An 18,618-nucleotide genomic window follows, 5' to 3' on the forward strand; every position below is an offset into this window, starting at 1 on the left:
GGAAGAAAGGAGGCTCCAGCGACCGCGCGTTTTCGTCCATTGAGAAAACTAGGCGTCCCTTCCCCCCCCCCCCCGACAGAATTATCGTCATCCTGGTGACTGGCGCGAGGAGGAGCCAGCGACACGCTTTCTCCCCACGTGACCTCGGGACGCGGCCTCCTTTAAGCCGGAGCGCGAACCGAAGGCGGGCCTCTCCCAACCGCGCTCTTCTGACCTCCCTGCGCCACCGTCGGCGTCCCCTCTCCCACAGCCGCGAGCCCGTCCCGGAGCGTTTGCGCGCGAGTTAGGCGGCGCCGGAGAGCTCGGGGCTTTATGGAGCGGAGCTCTGCTGTGGTGGGGGCCGTCCGGCGCCTGCGTACCCAGGCCCCGCCGCAGCAGCAGCAGCAGCAGCGCCGCCGCCACCAACGCCCGGAGAAAGACGAAGAGGGGCGGGACGGAGAGAAGCCCGCCGGGCGCGGCTGCCCGAGGCTGCTGCCCGAGGCGCGCGCCTCGCTGGCGCTGCTGCTCTACCTGCTTGGGTTGCGCGGGCTCGTGCACGTCTCCTTCCAGCGGCTGGTGCAGCCGCCGAGGGACCCGAGGGAATTCGATGCCGCTCGCGCCAGGTACTCGCTTGTCGGGCCTGCGCACGCGCGCCCTGCTTCTTTTCCTTGCTGCTTGACCGCGGTCACTGAAACCGCTGTTTGCTCGCTTGGGACCTCGCTCCTCTTGTGGAGTGTCTGGAAAAGGAGGTGGCGGTGGTTTACAGGGGCCATTTATCCATGGAAGGTTTTGCCTTGGGTTTGCCACTCTCTAGATGCACATTTTCCCCATCCAAATTCTCAGAACTCTGCATGGGGGCTTATTATTAAGTTTTGAGAATATGGATTGGGGGGGGGAGAGAAGTGCATCTAAAGAGTGGCAAACCCAAGGCAAAACCTTCCATGGATAAATGGCCAGAGAGATAAATCCTCCCCACACACACACTCCACCTAGGACTGCAGGCAAAAGATGGCTGAATGTGGGACTGTGTTGAAGAGAAACTGGGCGCTTGATCAAATCCTCTAAACGAAATCCGTGTAATACCTCTTCCTCTCTTTTAGAGGAAATTAGACTGCTACTAAAATGTTTATCTAGAAGTTTGGAGTCGTTGGATCCCTGTCTCCTATGAAGTATAATTCGCAGTGGGTCGCCGTGTTAGGCTGTCTGCAGTAGTAGAAAAGAGCAAGAGTCCAGTAGCACCTTAAAGACTAACAAGAATATTTTCTGGCAGGGTGTGAGCTTTCGTGAGCCACAGCTGTGTTAGTCTGTCTGCAGTAGTAGAAAAGGGCCAGAGTCCAGTAGCACCTTAAAGACTAACAAGAATATTTTCTGGTAGGGTAGGAGCTTTCATTAGGGTGTGAGCTTTCACACCCTAATACAAAGGTATCTGAAGAAGTGAGCTGTGGCTCACGAAAGCTCATACCCTACCAGAAAATATTTTTGTTAGTCTTTAAGGTGCTACTGGACTCTTGCCTTTTTCCACTTCTGCTATGAAGTAAATCACTAATGCTGTTATGAAAATAAATGAAATAAACCCCGTGTATGCTGTTCAGAATGTGTTGAAGGAATATTGGCAGATTTCCCATGTAATGTGAAATGATATAAGTGAAGTGTGACTAGGCAAAAGCAAAAAAAAAATTCCCTCTTTTAATTTCCCCCAATTTTCTGGATATTATTCCTGTACGTTAAAATATATATATAAAATTCAGTCCTGTGACACATTTTTATACTGTTGTATATTAACAGTGATCTTGTTTCTTGCTGCTGGCCGTTCAGTGGAATGTTAAGTATTGGATATTTACCCTATGAGCTTAAGACCATAGGGAATGTTATTAGAATTATGTACTCATTGATTTAACTCCCTTCTTGGTTCCGCTAGGAAGCAAAACTGGTTTGTGAGAACTTGCTATTGCAGCAACATTTGTACACATGTGTATTTTAAAATAATTATACTTCTGATATTTTATATTGTTCCCTATAGGACATATCTAGAAAATATTACTGCATTTGGCCCAAGGGTTGTTGGAAGTCCAGAAAATGAAATCCTTACAGTCAACTACCTCATACAACAAATTAAAGCAATTGAAATTGAAAGCAGCAATGTCCATAAGATCGCTGTAGATGTACAAAGGCCAACAGGCACCTTCAGTATTGACTTTCTAGGAGGCTTCACCAGTTACTATGATAATATTACAAATGTGGTGGTTAAACTGGAACCTAGAAGTGGAGCTGAACATGCAGTACTGTCCAACTGTCACTTTGACTCTGTACCAAATACTCCAGGTGAGTATGTAATAGAAATCTTCTGCACATTGGGGGAAAAACAGCACTTAGTAAAAAGTGCTTTAGGATGGGGTCCTCATCTTTTTTGAGCCTGAAGGCACCTTTGAAATTCAGATAGAGGGTGGTGGGTGGAACTACAAAATGGCTGCCATAGGAGGCAGAGCCAGCCACAAAATGTCAAGGAGTGAGGTCATGCATAACTCTAACAGTAACTCTTCAGTTACCTTCAGTCATGCAATGAAGATCCTTGTGCTGTGGTGGCCGCTGCTACAGAGCAACTTTAAAACTGCACATCAGATCTCCAATGGCCAATCAGAAGCCCAGTGGTAGCCCCACCAGGCCCTGCTCATTTTCTAAAACACTTGGCAGGTGCCAGGAAAGGTGTTGGTGGGCATCATGGTTTTATGTTGGGGAACCCCTGCTTTAGGAGATGAGTCCACTCAAATCCAAAAACTTATGATTTCTTGATTGTGATGAAGTGCAGTTGAAATACTTATTAGGTTTCTGTGAATACTCTCATTAACACACATGTCTGCATTCATATGTCATGGATTATTGGAGTTTGTTTCTAACCAGAATTCCTTCATCATGCTGATTGCAAGAAGGAATGAAGAGCAGGCATAAGCATTGCAACAAATGGAGTTGTGCAAGTCCTGGTCTAGTGCTAGCTCAGTATTTATGGATAAGACAAATTTAATTGTTGGACTCTGTTGGTTTTTCTAGCCATTAGCAAGCCCACAGTGCACTGTATTGAGAGAATATAGGCTGAGTAGAAATGAAATTACATGTGCTCTCTATTCTAATACATAATCTAGACCTGTTGTACCTGTTCTTGGACTCAGAAAAGAGGTTGCTCTTCATTTTCATGCTGTGATTAAGCCAGGTTATTAATGAACCAAGTCAAGTCAAGTCAAGTTTATTGATATGGTCTATTTGACCAGCTGCCCTGACCTGGATGGCCCAGGCTAGCCTGATTTCGTCAGATCTCAGAAGCTAAGCAGAGTCAGCCCTGGTTAGTATTTGGATGGGAGACCACCAAGGAATACCAGGGTTGCTGTGCAGAGGAAGGCACTGGCAAACCACCTCTGTTACTCTCTTGCCATGAAAACCCCAAAAGGGGTCGCCATTAGTCGGCTGCGACTTGACGGCACTTTACACACACACACATTGGACCAGCCAGAAGTTACTATATCAGATTGTTTAACTTTATAATTTTTAAAAAACTATTACAAATTACAAAAATTGATAAACATCTGGTATTAAGATATAAAATATTAGTGCCTAACACAAAAGTGGCTTGCCTACTTAAAATTACTAAAATTATAGAAGTATAAAAGAATTTAACAGGTTTTTTCCACCCTATTTTTGCATATTTTAATTACAATGGAACAGAATTTGGCAGTGGGAAGCGAAAGATGAGGAATTTCCCCCATCAGAAGCTTCTTAGATAGGAACTCAGCCGACTTATCTGATAATCTGCTGATCAGGGGAGCAATAAGTCTAATGCAAGCCCCATGATAAAATGGACAGCTGAACAATGCATGTTCAATAGTTTCTATGTCACCTGTCCTACAAGGGCACAGCCTTTCAGATCTTGGGATCTTCTTATATTTTCCATCTAAAACTGCCAATGGCCCGATGCCAAGCCCTGCCAAAGTGTAGGCCTTCATATAGTTAATAAGTTCCAAGTGGGAGAGATAAGCCACAGGTGTAACTAGGCGCCTGAATTTTTCTGGTGATAAAAAGAAAGGAGATTTCCCCAGGTCTACTTGACGTTCGATATCTTCTACCCTTTGCTTCAGGAAGCTTACTGCTTGGTCTATACCCAAGGTTAATAGGGAAGATAGAGAAAGGCCCAGCAGGGCCATATTATTTAAAACCTCCTTTAGCTATGATGATTGGAATTTGTCTTGCACTAGCAGGGGTAGCAAGCCCTGGGGACTGAGATTTAATTTAAGCCATAAAGTAATAGAAGCCAAGCAGACCCTAGCCTCTACCCTCACCAACCCTGCCTCCAGTCTAGCTGTGGATTACCACACCCAGATATTTGAATTTGGTTACCTGCTCTATTCTGTAATTATTAATGTTTCATGAATACATTTTTGGCCGATTGCCGAAGACCATGACTTTTGTCTTAGAGTAGTTAATATCTAGTTTTCCTGCTGAGCAGTACTGCGCTAGCCTTTGCATGGCTCTTTTCAGTCCCACTGGGGTTATAGATAATATAACCGCGTCATCTGCATATAATAAGATAAAGATAGCACAATGCACTAGCATTGGGGGATGAAAGGCAGGGTCTTTTACGTTGTTGACTATGTTATTGATATAATAGCTAAACAGCTTGGGTGCCAAGATGCAACCCTTCTTTACTCCTTTATAGGTGTTAACTACTCCTGAAAGGTGCCCTTGTTTGCTGCATCTCGCCTGAAGGGTTGTATTTTTGTACAAGGTGCGAATCAAGAACAGGAGCCTACGGTCTATGGTGAAGTATTAATGAACCAGCTTGTTGCCATGCTTACTTGTGTGCCTCCCTCCTTCTCCTTCCCTTTCTGTATGGAATGCAATGAAGGAATCCTGGCAAGATCTAATTACCTGAGATATAGAAATATAGGTATGGAGATTAATTGGAGTTAGTTTTCCCACACAATCCAATATTTTTAGACTGCAATCCTAAAAAGACTTTCTTGAAAGTAAATGCCATTGAATAGACCTGAACTGGATTATGTGTAGACTTGCTTTGGACTGCTCTTTAAATCACAGTTTAATCTGGGTATAGAATCCTGGTTTATGGGCAGAAAATTAATTCTAGCTAACCCGTGTACCTGCACCCATGCCTTCCGCATAATTGGACTTAGTTTTTTCATCGTGCTGCATGCAAAGAGTGACTGTAAGCAAAGCAACAAGACAGGTTTGTGTGTATCCTGGGTTAATAACAACTTGTTGAGAGTCCTGGATGTATCAGTTTACATATTTATTCTGGCAATTCATCCGAAAGTTAGTTGAACACTTTTCCATTTCGTGGATGGCAAACTGCAGTTCTGTAAGATGTGCTATGGGGCAACACAGAAGAAAATTGCATCTAGGTTGTGAGAAACATTCATCTGTTGCAAGTTGCATTCTGGTTCTTTGCATTTTTGCCCTTTTATCATTCTGTAATTTGACATGAAGTCTGGTACTGTTATAAAAAGTTAAAGCAGTTCAATAATTTTACTTTGTTTATGTTCAGTGGCTTGCTCTGTGCTTCATGGAAACAACTATATCTGTGCCAGTGTACTCAGCTGATTGAAGGATTGCTTAATAAATCTTGAAAGCTACTGTAACTGCAGAAATTAAAGTTGCTGTGCTTTATAGTGCAGCCTTAAGCAGAGTTATACCCCAAACTGGATGATTGTGTTGTACAATACGTTAGACCCTAAATGGTTTGGGACGCTCATATCTTCGTGACTGCCTCTCCTGATATGCCTCCCAGAGAACGTTATGTTCTTTGATAGATAACCTCCTGGAAATCCCTGGCCCAAAATCCATCCAGTTGTCCTTGAGCCAGGACCTTTTCGGCTGTGGCTGCAACCTGGTGGAACTCTCTGTTTAAAGAGACTCAAGCCCTGAGGGATCTTGTTCAGTTCCACAGGGCATGTAAGACAGAGATGTTCCACCAGGCCTACAGTTGAGGACACTTGACACTCACAAAGTGATACTGGACCATGTACTGAAGCCTACTCTCCCATCCTTTCCATCTTTTTATCTTTTCCATTATTTTTACCATAATAGTCTCCATTTATGTTGTGTTATTCCTGATTCACCCTTGGCTGTTAATGGTGATGTTTTATTTATTTATATCCTGTTTTACCACGGGATGAATACATTTAGATTAATTGCACCATTATTGTGTCTTTATTACGATTGTAAACTTATCCATTGCTGCTTTTTGAATTAGCATTATCTCAAAGTTGTTAAATATTGTGTCACCTTGTGTTGTGAATCACCTGAGCCCTGCTTCAGTGGGGGGTGGGATAGAAATCTAATCAAATAAATACATACTTTAACAAATTTAATCACCATTTTCTGTGGAACAGTTGATAGCTGTAAAATCTTCATTGTTAAATAAACACATATTGGTTGAGTTCAGACATCATGAGAAACCATGATATCTATGGTTAGTGTGATTGTCTGAATGCAGGCTTCTCTGCTAACTGCTTAGTTAGGGTTCCTCAAACCATGTTCTGAATCCAGGATCTAAAGTTGGTTTATAAGTACGGTATAGTGTTAACTATGGTTTTGCATGAAGTCTGAATACTTTCTCCAGGCTTGTTCTCTAGCAATGCTCTCTGAGGCAAAAGAGAGAAGGCAATTAAATCAGCATTTGCCGCAGCAAACCAGGATTCCAGTTACTGGCTATGAGCTGTATCCTAGTTTCACAAACTAACTACAGTTAAAACAAACCTTGATTTTGTGTGATGTTTGAACTGAGCCATGTTCATAATACTGTTACAAATTTGTTGAGACAAAGCTGGCATGCTTGTTTAAATACACAGATATTTCATTTCTTGCTTTGCTTTTTCCTTTAACACCTTGGTCCTAAGCATACTGCCTGGTTTCCAAAGAACTATGCTTGGAGAGTCCAAAGGGCTTGTGTACATCCTGAGAGATTTTTTACTATTTCCCTTTGAACAACAGGCACACTCCCTACCCCTGTCCATGCCGCATCACTGCCTGTCTGGGAAACATCAGTTTCAAAAATAGCTTATTATGTGGTATGGAGTCAACTGTTTAAGAAAGAGAAGTCTAAGGCCTTTTCAGGCACATGAAACTAGTTCTACTTCTTCGGGTGCTGATCATTACATGAAAGTTAATCCCATGAATTTCAGTGGAACACACTTTGAAGCAACACATTGCTGCACAATAATTGTTCTTGAAAGTGAAATGTTACATAATAGTATTCATATGTCTTGTTTTTGTTGAATTTCCTTATTAATACATTTTGATAACAGCTATTTTTTAAAATAAATTCCTTCCCCCGACGGATCTTAGTGAAACATTAACAAAATAGCTTTTGAATAAACTGAAGTATTTTCAGTATTTTATTTTTACAGTATTTTCAGTATTTTATTTTTACAGTATTTTCAGTATTTTATTTTTACATATTCTAGAAAACTATTTGAAGAGTATACACAAATGTTTCTAATGCATTGTTCAGGCTATTTTTCTTGTATATATGTGACTTTCCTGAAGATTAATTTTCAAGCAGCTGTTTCAAAATCCTACCTACAAGCATTTCTGAAATTTATTGTGATTCATAATGATATTTTGCTTACAGTATGTTAACCCTTGGTTGAATTATTTATTAGAACAGTAAAGACTTATGCCAGTCTTGCAGTGATGGGTTTTGATATGCTAACCAATACAAAGAAGAATAGAATCTGGTTTTATTCCAAGTTGTTTCATATATGCAAATTTTGCTGGAGGAGAGAAAATTTTGCATTTTGTAATTAATGATTTCATAATTGTATTGAGATTTTTCATGTAATTATATAGGCTTGCAAGAAAATTTTATTATAAACATTTACCCATATGGCTGGCTGATTTAAAAGTTGGTGTAGTAGGAGAATTGTATTTAAAAGGACAGAAATGTATTGCACTAAATATCTTACTATTATAAGGTGCCAGTGATGATGCTGTCAGCTGTTCTGTGATGCTGGAGATACTGCACACTCTTTCAAAATCTCCTGAACCTTTGCAGCATGCTATTATATTCTTGTTCAATGGTGCAGAAGAAAGCGTCTTGCAGGTAAGAATGCAATACATAGTTAGAAAACATAGATATAATCAAACATTGAGGAGGGGGGACAGATCATCAGCTGCTGGGAGCGGCTGAGCCGCACCATCTCAGAGGCTTCCCGGCTGCTGCAGAGAAAAAAAAGTTTTGTTTTGTTTTTTCAAATTAAAATACTGAAAAAGGGAAAAATGCCCCATTGAATAAACTGAGGCTGCGCCACCAAAAAAGGTGGTGCAGCCCTGCTGCAGCTCAAGGGGGCGTTCCCGGGGAGAATGGGTTTAGGAAGCTACCCAAAGGCAGCTCTGCCCCCAGGAATGCCCCCACCCCCCGGCGTGGGCTTTCCCTTATGCCGGCGTGGCTGTACTGCCAGTGGTGGACGGTGACTCCTGGACTTAAGCATGTTTGCCCCCGTGTCGGCGTAGATGCCACCTTATTCCATGATAAGGTGGGACCTATGCCAGTGCGGGGTCACGCCCACTCCTAAGGAGCGTCACACACACACCCCTTCAGGAATGGGCTGCCTGACAAGAATACCAAATTTGTCTTGGGTCCTAAGGGCTTGGAAACACCCAGTTTGATTTTTTACAGTATTTTCTTTGAACAGAAGGCCGCCTAAAAATCTCATTAACCATTTCTGAATGTGGTTTGCCAGCGGCTCTTCAAGAAACAAAAGTCTGACGGTTCCTTAGGCATACCCAGTTAATTGTCTGATTCGTTGGAGCCCAACTCTGTTACAGAGAATAATAGTAGAATTACAAGTTTAGGCTCGTCGTGGCATGGTTTTGGTTAGAGAGGAAAGACTCGTGAATGTTCAGCATGCTTTCCCTGCTCACGGTGGATAATTGGAAAAAACCCTTTGTACATTCAGAACAGGCCTGCAGTAGCTCTAGTTAAACTTCAGATCGTATGCAATTCTGTTAATGGCAGGAACATATATAGATGTTAGATAAATCTGGAACGATCTTCTGCAGGTAGGTACAAAGAGTAAATTCCCATTTTGTACATGGTAGTGTGCAATCAGAATCACAAATATATTTTAACACCCACTTTGTTGCCATCTTGTATAATATGTGGAGCAATTTGTACTCAATAAATATAACAAAACAACAATTGGATTACCCAGACACATCCAGAATGAGTATTTATTCCTGGTTTTGGTATATATTCACAATAAAATTTATAAAGCTCTTTAGTATAGTGTGGCCCTTTATTTGTACTGTGGATGTGTTTTAAATTTTGTTGAGTATGCCAATATTCATGCTAATGCCATATATTAGTGTTCATCCAATAGGGTTCTTCAGAAGGGCCCAGTTTGTATTATACCACGTCAGACTGTATGTGGGGCAGAGGTCATAATGAAATTCTGTTCTCCAAAGCAATATTCTGATACATAGACATGTCAGGGAGGTGTGTTGTTGTATTACAGCTTTTCTGTATGTGTATACAGTCCTGCAAATTTCTTGCTTGTCTTGCAGTGTAATGTGCTACTACAATTGGCAACATCTTGTCAGAGCCAAGTATTTTGTGCATTGAGATAATAGTTGTCGTGTTTGATGCCTGTTATCTTTGCTTCTAAAGGCTAGTCATGGCTTCATTACGCAGCACCATTGGGCTAAATCAATTAGAGCATTTATTAATCTGGAGGCTGCTGGAGTAGGAGGGAAAGAGCTTGTATTTCAAACAGGTAAGAAGCTTAGCACTTCTCATGTAACCCTGGGTGGTTGTTTTTATTCTATTTTGAAAAAATTAAAATGTTCTCCACTTGAATACAAAAGCGTGTTCAAGCAAGGATAGATTTTGATACTTGGTCCCTTCATTGTTATGTAACTTTAACATGTTGCTGTACAGTTGAATTTTTGTCATGACCCTAGCAAAAGCAAATGAAAAGGGGAAATCACTTTTCATATTTTTTCCCAATTAAACAGCTTTGCTGTTGCCTACCAAGTATTTATAGTTTATAATATTTATGTTCTGCTCTTCTCCTGAAGGATCCAAGGCAGCATACAAAAAATGCTGGTAAGAATCAAGAATAGCATTAAAAACTAATCAACATTAAAATGTGGTAGAAAGTGCTGTCAAGTTGCTACCGACTTATGGCGACCCCGTAGGGTTTTTAAGACAAGAGATGTTCAGAGGCAGTTTGCCATTGCCTGCCTCTCTGTAGCAACACTGGACCTCCTTGATGATCTCCCATCTAAATACTAACCAGGGCCAAACCTGCTTAGCTTTCCAAATCTGACAAGATCAGATAACCTGGGCCACCCAGGTCAAAACCAATATTAAAATAACTATTGTCGAAGGCTTTCACGGTCTGAGTTCATTGGTTCTTGTAGGTTATCTGGGCTGTGTGACTGTGGTCTTGGTATTTTCTTTCCTGATGTTTCGCCAGCAGCTGTGGCAGGCATCTTCAGAGGAGTCACACTGAAGGACAGTGTCTCTCAGTGTCAAGTGTGTAGGAAGAGTAATATATAGTCAGAAAGGGGTTGGGTTTGAGCTGAATCATTGTCCTGCAAAAAGTATCAAAGGTAATGTGCTAATCATTGTCCTGTAAGTATCAAGATAATGTGCTAATGAGGGTGTGGTATGTTAATATGGAACCATTGTATCCTGAAGTGATCTGTTAATGTGTGAAATCCAAAGCTAATCCGCATGGCTGTTGTGGACTGTAGTCTTTGTTAGTAAACAAAGGCAACTAACAAAGTCAAAGGCAACTAACAAAGACTACAGTCCACAATAGCCATGCGGATTAATTTTGGGTTTCACACATTAACAGATCACTTCAGGATACAATGGTTCCATATTAACATACCACACCCTCATTAGCACATTATCTTGATACTTACAGGACAATGATTAGCACTTTACCTTGGATACTTTTTGCAGGACAATGATTCAGCTCAAACCCAACCCCTTTCTGACTATATATTACTGTTCCTACACACTTGACACTGAGAGACACTGTCCTTCAGTGTTACTCCTCTGAAGATGCCTGCCACAGCTGCTGGCGAAACGTCAGGAAAGAAAATACCAAGACCATGGTCACACAGCCCGGATAACCTGCAAGAACCAATTAAAATAACTCTCCACAAATCTCTCTCTAGCCTATGCCATAAAACTCAGAAGAACCCTCATAAGTATTAACACTGCAACATTCACCCTGCAGCATTCTCTGAAATTACATCTCCTTCTAAAAACCAGAAGAGTTTGAGCTTTCCTAACTTCCTTGGGCTGTTCCACAGCTGTGGAAGACTGAACATTCTGTAAGGGAGGAACAGGGCACAGTAAGTAGGAGTCGATGGGAAGATAACAACTAGTTTAACTAGTTTTTACCTTTGCCAATGGTGTGCTTAATACTTCTAGACCATGTAATTTGTGCCTCAATTTGAAAAGTAAATGTATTGACTAATAGCATTCCGTGTAAGTACAACCATGGCCTCGAAACCATGTGAATTTAGAGGTGGCAAACTCCAGATGAATTTTTTTAAAATATGTTTTTAAAACTGAAACAGCATTTAAATTCATTGGACAACCCTGGATGAAAATGTGATGTACCTGAACCAAATATTTATGAGATGAAAAAAGTCAAATAAACTTCCATAAGCTGATATAAACAGGCTTTCCAAGTTTATCTCAGCTTGGAAATTTATATCAGCTTGTTGTCATACTTAGTGTCACTGCTTTTGTACAATACTAATCTGCCATTTTGAGAGTATCATGAGAGGGTGGCACTGCCTTCGACTTCACCAGATTCTCCATGATATCATCCTTCACAGCCAACATATAGGATCAGTACGTGAAAGAAAATTGTGTGTTCAGCTGAAATGTTAGTTTCTATCTTGTTCACAGCCACTGTTTCCCCTGCAGATGAGTACATCATTGCAATCCTATATACAGTTGCCTGTGAGTAAGTCCAATTTAGTACAGTGACGTCTTAGCAAACCTGCATAAATATCACTGTAAATGCCTCAAAAGGGCAACAGTTACTGCCATGTTGAACAAGTGAGCAGTAACAGTGAAAACGGCAAGGAAAGATCTGGCTGTGCACAGGGTTCCTTTTCATATGCATAAATGGCTTTTTACATCATAATCCATATCTGTGTTGGTGAAATAAGTATTTCAGAGACTCCAAGAGCTCAGAGGTAGACTTTCAGAGAGCCTGTTGCTGCAACAGAACTATACAGTTTGCTCTCTTACGCAAACTGAAGAAAATGTTACTTCAACTATTGCATCAACTATTTCAGTGTTACATCAGCTATTTTGTGAAACATACCTGAGTTTGTTGGTTCCTCTTTTTCATTTGTGGGTAACTGTGCAATTAATAGTTTTATGGAAAAGATAAAGCTGCTGCCAAAAACAGTAGCTGTCTGTGTATCTTCCCTTGTCTTCTGTCTTGTTTAGTATTACCTACTGGTGGCTCCCAAGATGGCGGACGGATCAGCAGCATTGCTCTGAGGCTCTCCCGTGACTTTGCTTTTAATTCTTATTAACTCCTCTTGTAAAGCTGTCAGACCAACTCTTGGCTGTTCAGAACTCATAACAGCATCCGTGCATTTGTTGTTTGGGTTTCATCCTCACTGCCTTGGTTGCTGAGTAATGCTAGGTCGGAGACGTCTCATTATAGCATCGTTATAACACGGAGCTAATTTCTTCAGCCTTGTAAGAGATAATCTTTAATTAGACTGCGTGCCCATTCAGAGTGGAGATTGGACTATTGCTACAAATTTCATTACTGACAAGGAGTTTTTTAAATGGAATTTTATTATGACAAGGAGATTTTATGGAATATATTGAGAGAGACTTCTACTAGCTGCTTTTTGTTGAAGGAATTCACTGCAAACTGTAAACTACTGCAAATTAACGTGCTTGTTGCTGTTTTGCCACGCTGTGTAACACACTTTTAACATCTTTTTAACGTCCCTGAGGGCCAGTCAGCCCAACCCAACTTGCAGAATTTTATTTTATGTTTCCCTCCCTTTTTTTTCTCCCCCAAAGGAGAATTGCGAAGACAGAACTAGCTAGCTAGATCTTCTTAGCAATGGGGGCTTACAAAGAAGCATGTGATGCAGAGGGACTAACTCCCTCTCCAGCAAGCAAACAGACCAAAATGGAGGATTTTTTCACACTAAAAGGCACCACTGAGTGTGCTGTTTCAACCTCAAATCGATTTGCTCTGCTGGCTAATTATGAAAATCTGAAAATCAAGGTCCTGATGAATGGGGCGATTTAATTACTCAGTTGCAAGAAGAAGAAGCCAAGGAAGCTAAGGAAGACAGTTCTGCTATTAGTACATTAAAGAAGTTCTCCCACCTGACTGCTAAAACAGTTGACCTTATTTTTGAAAGAATAAACCATTTAGAGACTAAAATGGATCAACTGAGCCAGTAATTATTGAAATAACTCAGTCCCAGCGCTAGTGATAATGGAAAGGCTGTATATAAACAGTCTACTAACATAGAAAAGAGAGCAAAGGGCATTTCGCAGAAGCAGTCAGGGAAGGAAGACCACAATACCACCTTATGCTGCAGCCATGCAAGGTGTGCATAATTGTTTGTGGTTACAGAGGCCCTCATGGAAATCTAAACGACCAGCTAGTCATCACTTAAGAGCTTTATTTGGTATGAGTTTACCCTCAATTGATCTAAAATCGATAGAATCACTTCACAACTCGAATCAGGCACAAATAATTTTACTCACTTTTGATAGCCCTAGGATTGCTACTTTGCTAGAAATCATTTTTACCCCATAAGGGGATATTTCCAGCACGTGTTTTTATCACCTCTGTTGCTAAACTCCCAAAACTCTAAATGCTTGAAACCATCAAAGGATGCTGATACAGCGCTGGTGGGACACCTGCCTGAAGACCAGCAACAAGACCTGATACAGTGGATTGATCTACCTAACTAACATATCTTGGACCTAGAAGATTCCTCACTAGAAAACTCAATAGAAGAAGAACTTTTAAACTCTTTCTTAGGTCTCCCTCCCACAGAACAAAGATCACTAATAGACTGGACTAGACTGACCCTGGTTCCAGAGGTAGTAAACTTTAGAGAGAGAGATGATAGCTGCTGTAATTCCCACCAGATGGAGGTTGAATCTAATTTGGACCATAACAACCTAAAGAATATCAAGGAGGATCGAATTGAGTCTCCAGTCCCACCTAAAAATGGCTGCATTTTCCTGGATGTGAAGGGTGACTTAAATAAGATCTCAATAGCGGTCTGACAATTAAAGCTCCTGTCTTGGAACATTGGGGGTTGGAGGAATAAACTCCATGATTCAAATTTTTTAACTTTCTTGCAAGAGCACAATACCTTGTTCTTACAGGAAACCTGGTCTTTGGAGCATGACTTCCCTGATATTCAGGGTTACAGGCCCTTTTCTGTGCCCGCAACTAAAACCCACTTAAAAGGACGGGGCAGTGGAGGTTTGACAACTCTTATAACAGTAGACTTGAATGTTGAAGTACAAGTTTTAGATAATAACCCTTGTAACAATTTTCAGATTTTATTGGTGAAAAGTTTTCATTTTGGTAACCTCTTATGTATAAATTTATATATGCCACCTAAATGTTCTAGGTCCCAAGAATCAGTGACTTTGTGGAATGTACTGGCTGATATTATGGATTCTCTCCTTTTTCAATACCCTAACTCCCAACTGATCCTAGGAGGTGACTTTAATGCGAGAATAGGTTCGGGTGTTATTGATGCAAGAGCTAACATCAAGGTGCAAGTTGCTACCCATGCTACTTTATTAGAACAAACATCTAAGGATAGGGTAATTAATACGTTTGGGCTTAAATTTTTGGAACTGCCCTCCCAGACTAACTTACATGTTCTACATGGTACAACCCTGGATAGTACTGGGGGCACTTTCTCTTATCAATGTTTAGGGCTAGTACAATAGACCAGAGCTTCTTAAACTTTTTCCACTCGTGATCCCTTTTTGCCCGAGAAATTTTTAGGGGACCCCGGGTATATAGGTATATAAAATGGGTATACAAATCAAACATTTACTGATGATAAACCATAAAAAATTTATTTTAAAACAATTCTTTGGTATACATATAATTTTACCATTTATTACAGACTAAAGCAAGAATGTCAGCAAATTTGCATACTAATGAGATGGATGTGCTTGTTTATTTTTACATAAAGAATTAAATCTTGGCTGAATATTTGATTCTGCAGGATGTAGAGCATCTTCAAAGTTTTTCAGAGTTGATCTATATTTTGATTTTACAATCGTCAATGCTGAGAACGCTGCTTCACATAAATACGTAGTACAAAATGGCAGAAGTGTGTTTAAGGCCATTTCAGAAATTGTTGGAAATTCTGTCCTAATCCCAAGCCAAAATTCATTTAACTATTTTTTCAGAAACTCAAGTTTTAAACCTGTGTCGCTTGATAACTCAGCAAGTTCTTCTTGAGCTTTTAATGGCAGATGATTGAAGTTTTTGATTTCAACTGAGTAGGGTTTATGAACCCAATTTAGTTTTTTAGAATCAAAATTTGAAGGGAGGTATTTCTGAAAATGTGTCTCCAGACACTTCAGTTATCAATTATAACTCTTACAATTAAATCTTTGGGAAGGTTATTTTCAATTATAAAATCATCTGTAGCTGTAAACATTTCTAAAGAACCGTTCTCCACCCTATTCTTTCATATGTTAACTTCTTTAGTAAAACTTTCAATTTTATCTTTTAACATAAATATGTTACAATTTCTTCCTTGAAGCAACATGTTTAAATCATTGAGTTTTTTGAAAATATCTGACAAATAACAGTAAATGAAAAGTAATTACTTGCTTCTTATGAAACTTCTTATTTAATTGCAAAAACTAAAAAGCCCTACGCGATAGGAGAAGATCTTGTTACCTACTGCTATTAAAATGTCAGAAATAGTTCATGGGGAAAAGTATGGGGATGAACTTCATAAAATTCCTTTATTGAATGATACTGTTTCCAAAAGAATTTCTGAAATTAGTAATGACCAATTCCAGCAGTTTATTACTAGGCTTAAGGGCAGTCCAAAGTTTGCAATTCAGTTAGATGAGACAACTGACAGTTCCAACATGGCACAGTTGTTACTTTATGTAATATATGTTTATGAAGGAAGCATACATGAGGAATTATTGTTTTGTCACCCTTTGAAAGGGCACACAAGAGGGGAAGATATTTTTACAAAAAGATTTACAATGGAAAAATTGTGTTGGAGTCTCCGTCAACTTTTTGGGTTGTTGGCAGATTAATACTACATCATCTGTGTAGCTTCTAATTTTATATTCCTGATATTGAGATTTTATTCCTTGAATTTCTGGATTCATTCTTATTTTACTTGCCAATGCTTCCATTGCCAAATTAAATAGAGGTGACAGGGGACAGCCTTGTCTAGTGCCTTTTTCGCTGTCAAATTGTGCAGTCAACATTCCATTAATTAACAGTCTTGTCTTTTTGTGAAGAGTAGATTGCGTCCACTGCGTTCATAAACTGTTCTCCGCAGTTCAACTGCTTCATCGTGTTCTTAAGAAAAGTCCATGACACATTGTCAAATGCCTTCTCTGCATCTAAGAACAACATTGCAGCTTTCTTTTTGTTGGTTTTAATATGGTGAATGGCTGCCAAAACTACTCTTACATTGTCCTTCAATTGTCTTTTGGGCATGAATCCTGTTTGGTCCGGATGCATTATGTTCGAGATATGTCTCTTCAGTCCTTCAGTCAATATCGCAGCCAATAATTTATAATCCACATTTAATAAAGAAATTAGTCTATAAGCTCTTGGAGAGTAATACTCTCTTTTGTAATTAGTGAAATGTGTGCTTCTTTCCATGAGTCAGGTAGTTTGCCCTCCTGTAACACTTTATTAAAGGTTTTCTATAGGTGTGGAGTCAGAATGTGTTGCATCAATTTATAATAGTTAGCTGAGAGTCCGTCTGGGCCTGGTGCTTTATCTGGTTTCAGCCTTCGAATAGCATCTGAAATCTCTTGGATAGTTATGTTCTGATTTAGTGAATTTCAATCTTCATCAGAAAACTTATTCAGACATGCTGATTATATACTTGTCTAAACCAATTTGTTCAGTGTCACTTTTTTGATACAAATTTTTATAGTAGTTCATAAAAACGTCTTGGATGTCATCTTCTTTGTTCGTCATTTGGCAATTTTTTTGAACTGCCAGGATCCTTCTTTTCTCTGATTCTTTCTTTAATATATTTGATAGCAATCTTCCGGGTTTGTTTACTGTTCAAAATATTTTTGGTTAGCAAATTTTAGTTTCATCTGCATTTCCTCAGCTTCAATTCCACCAATTTTATGTTTTATCTCTTGAATCTTTGCCATTATTTTTTTTACCTGATTTCTTATGTTCTTCCTCTAGTTGCTGCAGTTATAAGTGATCTAATTGTTGCTTTTGATCTTTTTTATTTTAACGATATAGCTATCAATCTTCCTCTCACATAGGCTTTGCTTGCATCCCACACTGAATTCACTTCCACTTTGAGTGTCGAGTTTCGAACAAAAAATTATTTGATTTCTTCTTGGCATTGCTTGGTTATATCTTTTCTTAACAATATGGTGTCATTCATGCGCCATCTTCTTAGCCCTTTTCTTTCACTCCAAAACTTTAATTTCAAAGGATTGTGATCTGCTTATGTTGAAGGTAAAATAGAAACTGCTTCAATATAATTCAATAAAGTCTTAGATATGAGACCTATATCAATTCTGGAATAAGAGTTATGTCTGTTGGAGAAGAAAGTATAGTCTCTGTCTTTAGGATGTTTGAATCGCCAAGCATCCGATATACCCCAGTCTTCCATAAGCTAAAATACTATCTTGGGCAGTTTGCTCCCTTTAAATTGAGACGATTTGTCTATTTTAGGGTCCATTACTCCATTCAAGTCACCTATGATCAAAATTTCTCCTTGATGAATAGCCACTTGGTCTTTGAAGAAATTTTGATCATAGGTGACTTGAATGGAGTAATGGACCCTAAAATAGACCAACAGTGTGTGTGTTTTTGACCTGCTTTGCAGCATAGGCAGGCTGCTGGCAGGGGAGGAGAAATGTAGAAAACAGAGAAGAGGGAGAGGCACATGATTGCTGTTTTTGATGGCAGTTATGTATTTCAGCTAAAGTGTAGCTCCTGCCTAAAATTTTAGGCCATTTATGTATGGCTGTTTCCTCATGGTCATCCCGCTGACTACTTCGGGGCTTTGCTTTCATTATGCTTGCATTTTCCGACCATCAGAGGTCGCCTCCCTCTTCCTGCGCGCTTCCCTGTGCTTTTCGCGTTTTCTGGGTTTGTGTTTAGCCAGCATCCAGAAAACACATGGAAATGTGCGGGGAGAGAGCCTACCTCTGACAGTCGGAAAATGCAAGCATAATCAAGCAAAGGGCCAAAGAAGTTGGCAGGGTCACCGCAAAGAAACAGCTATGCATAAATGGCCTCGTGAGTTTCTTTTTCTGTAATCCTTTGTGAGAAGGGCCTATATAAACACAGATGTTAGTATTTGTTTTTAAGTGAAAGTTTTGAATGAAAATACATT

At 39.9% G+C, this 18,618-nt stretch overlaps 1 protein-coding gene across 1 annotated transcript in view; it reads left to right on the plus strand.

Moving 5' to 3' along the window:
- The first annotated feature begins 312 nt into the window (after positions 1 to 312).
- LOC130476872 (endoplasmic reticulum metallopeptidase 1-like) overlaps positions 313 to 18,618 on the plus strand; it is a 50,444-nt gene continuing 32,138 nt past the window's right edge. Inside the window, exons 1-4 of the mRNA XM_056848877.1 lie at positions 313 to 602; positions 2,000 to 2,301; positions 7,959 to 8,086; positions 9,653 to 9,758. Of these exons, the coding sequence (XP_056704855.1) occupies positions 313 to 602; positions 2,000 to 2,301; positions 7,959 to 8,086; positions 9,653 to 9,758 (826 nt within the window). The remainder of the gene's footprint in view (positions 603 to 1,999; positions 2,302 to 7,958; positions 8,087 to 9,652; positions 9,759 to 18,618) is intronic.

This window comes from Euleptes europaea, chromosome 4 (genome assembly GCF_029931775.1).
Source record: "Euleptes europaea isolate rEulEur1 chromosome 4, rEulEur1.hap1, whole genome shotgun sequence".
Lineage (NCBI taxonomy): Eukaryota > Metazoa > Chordata > Lepidosauria > Squamata > Sphaerodactylidae > Euleptes > Euleptes europaea.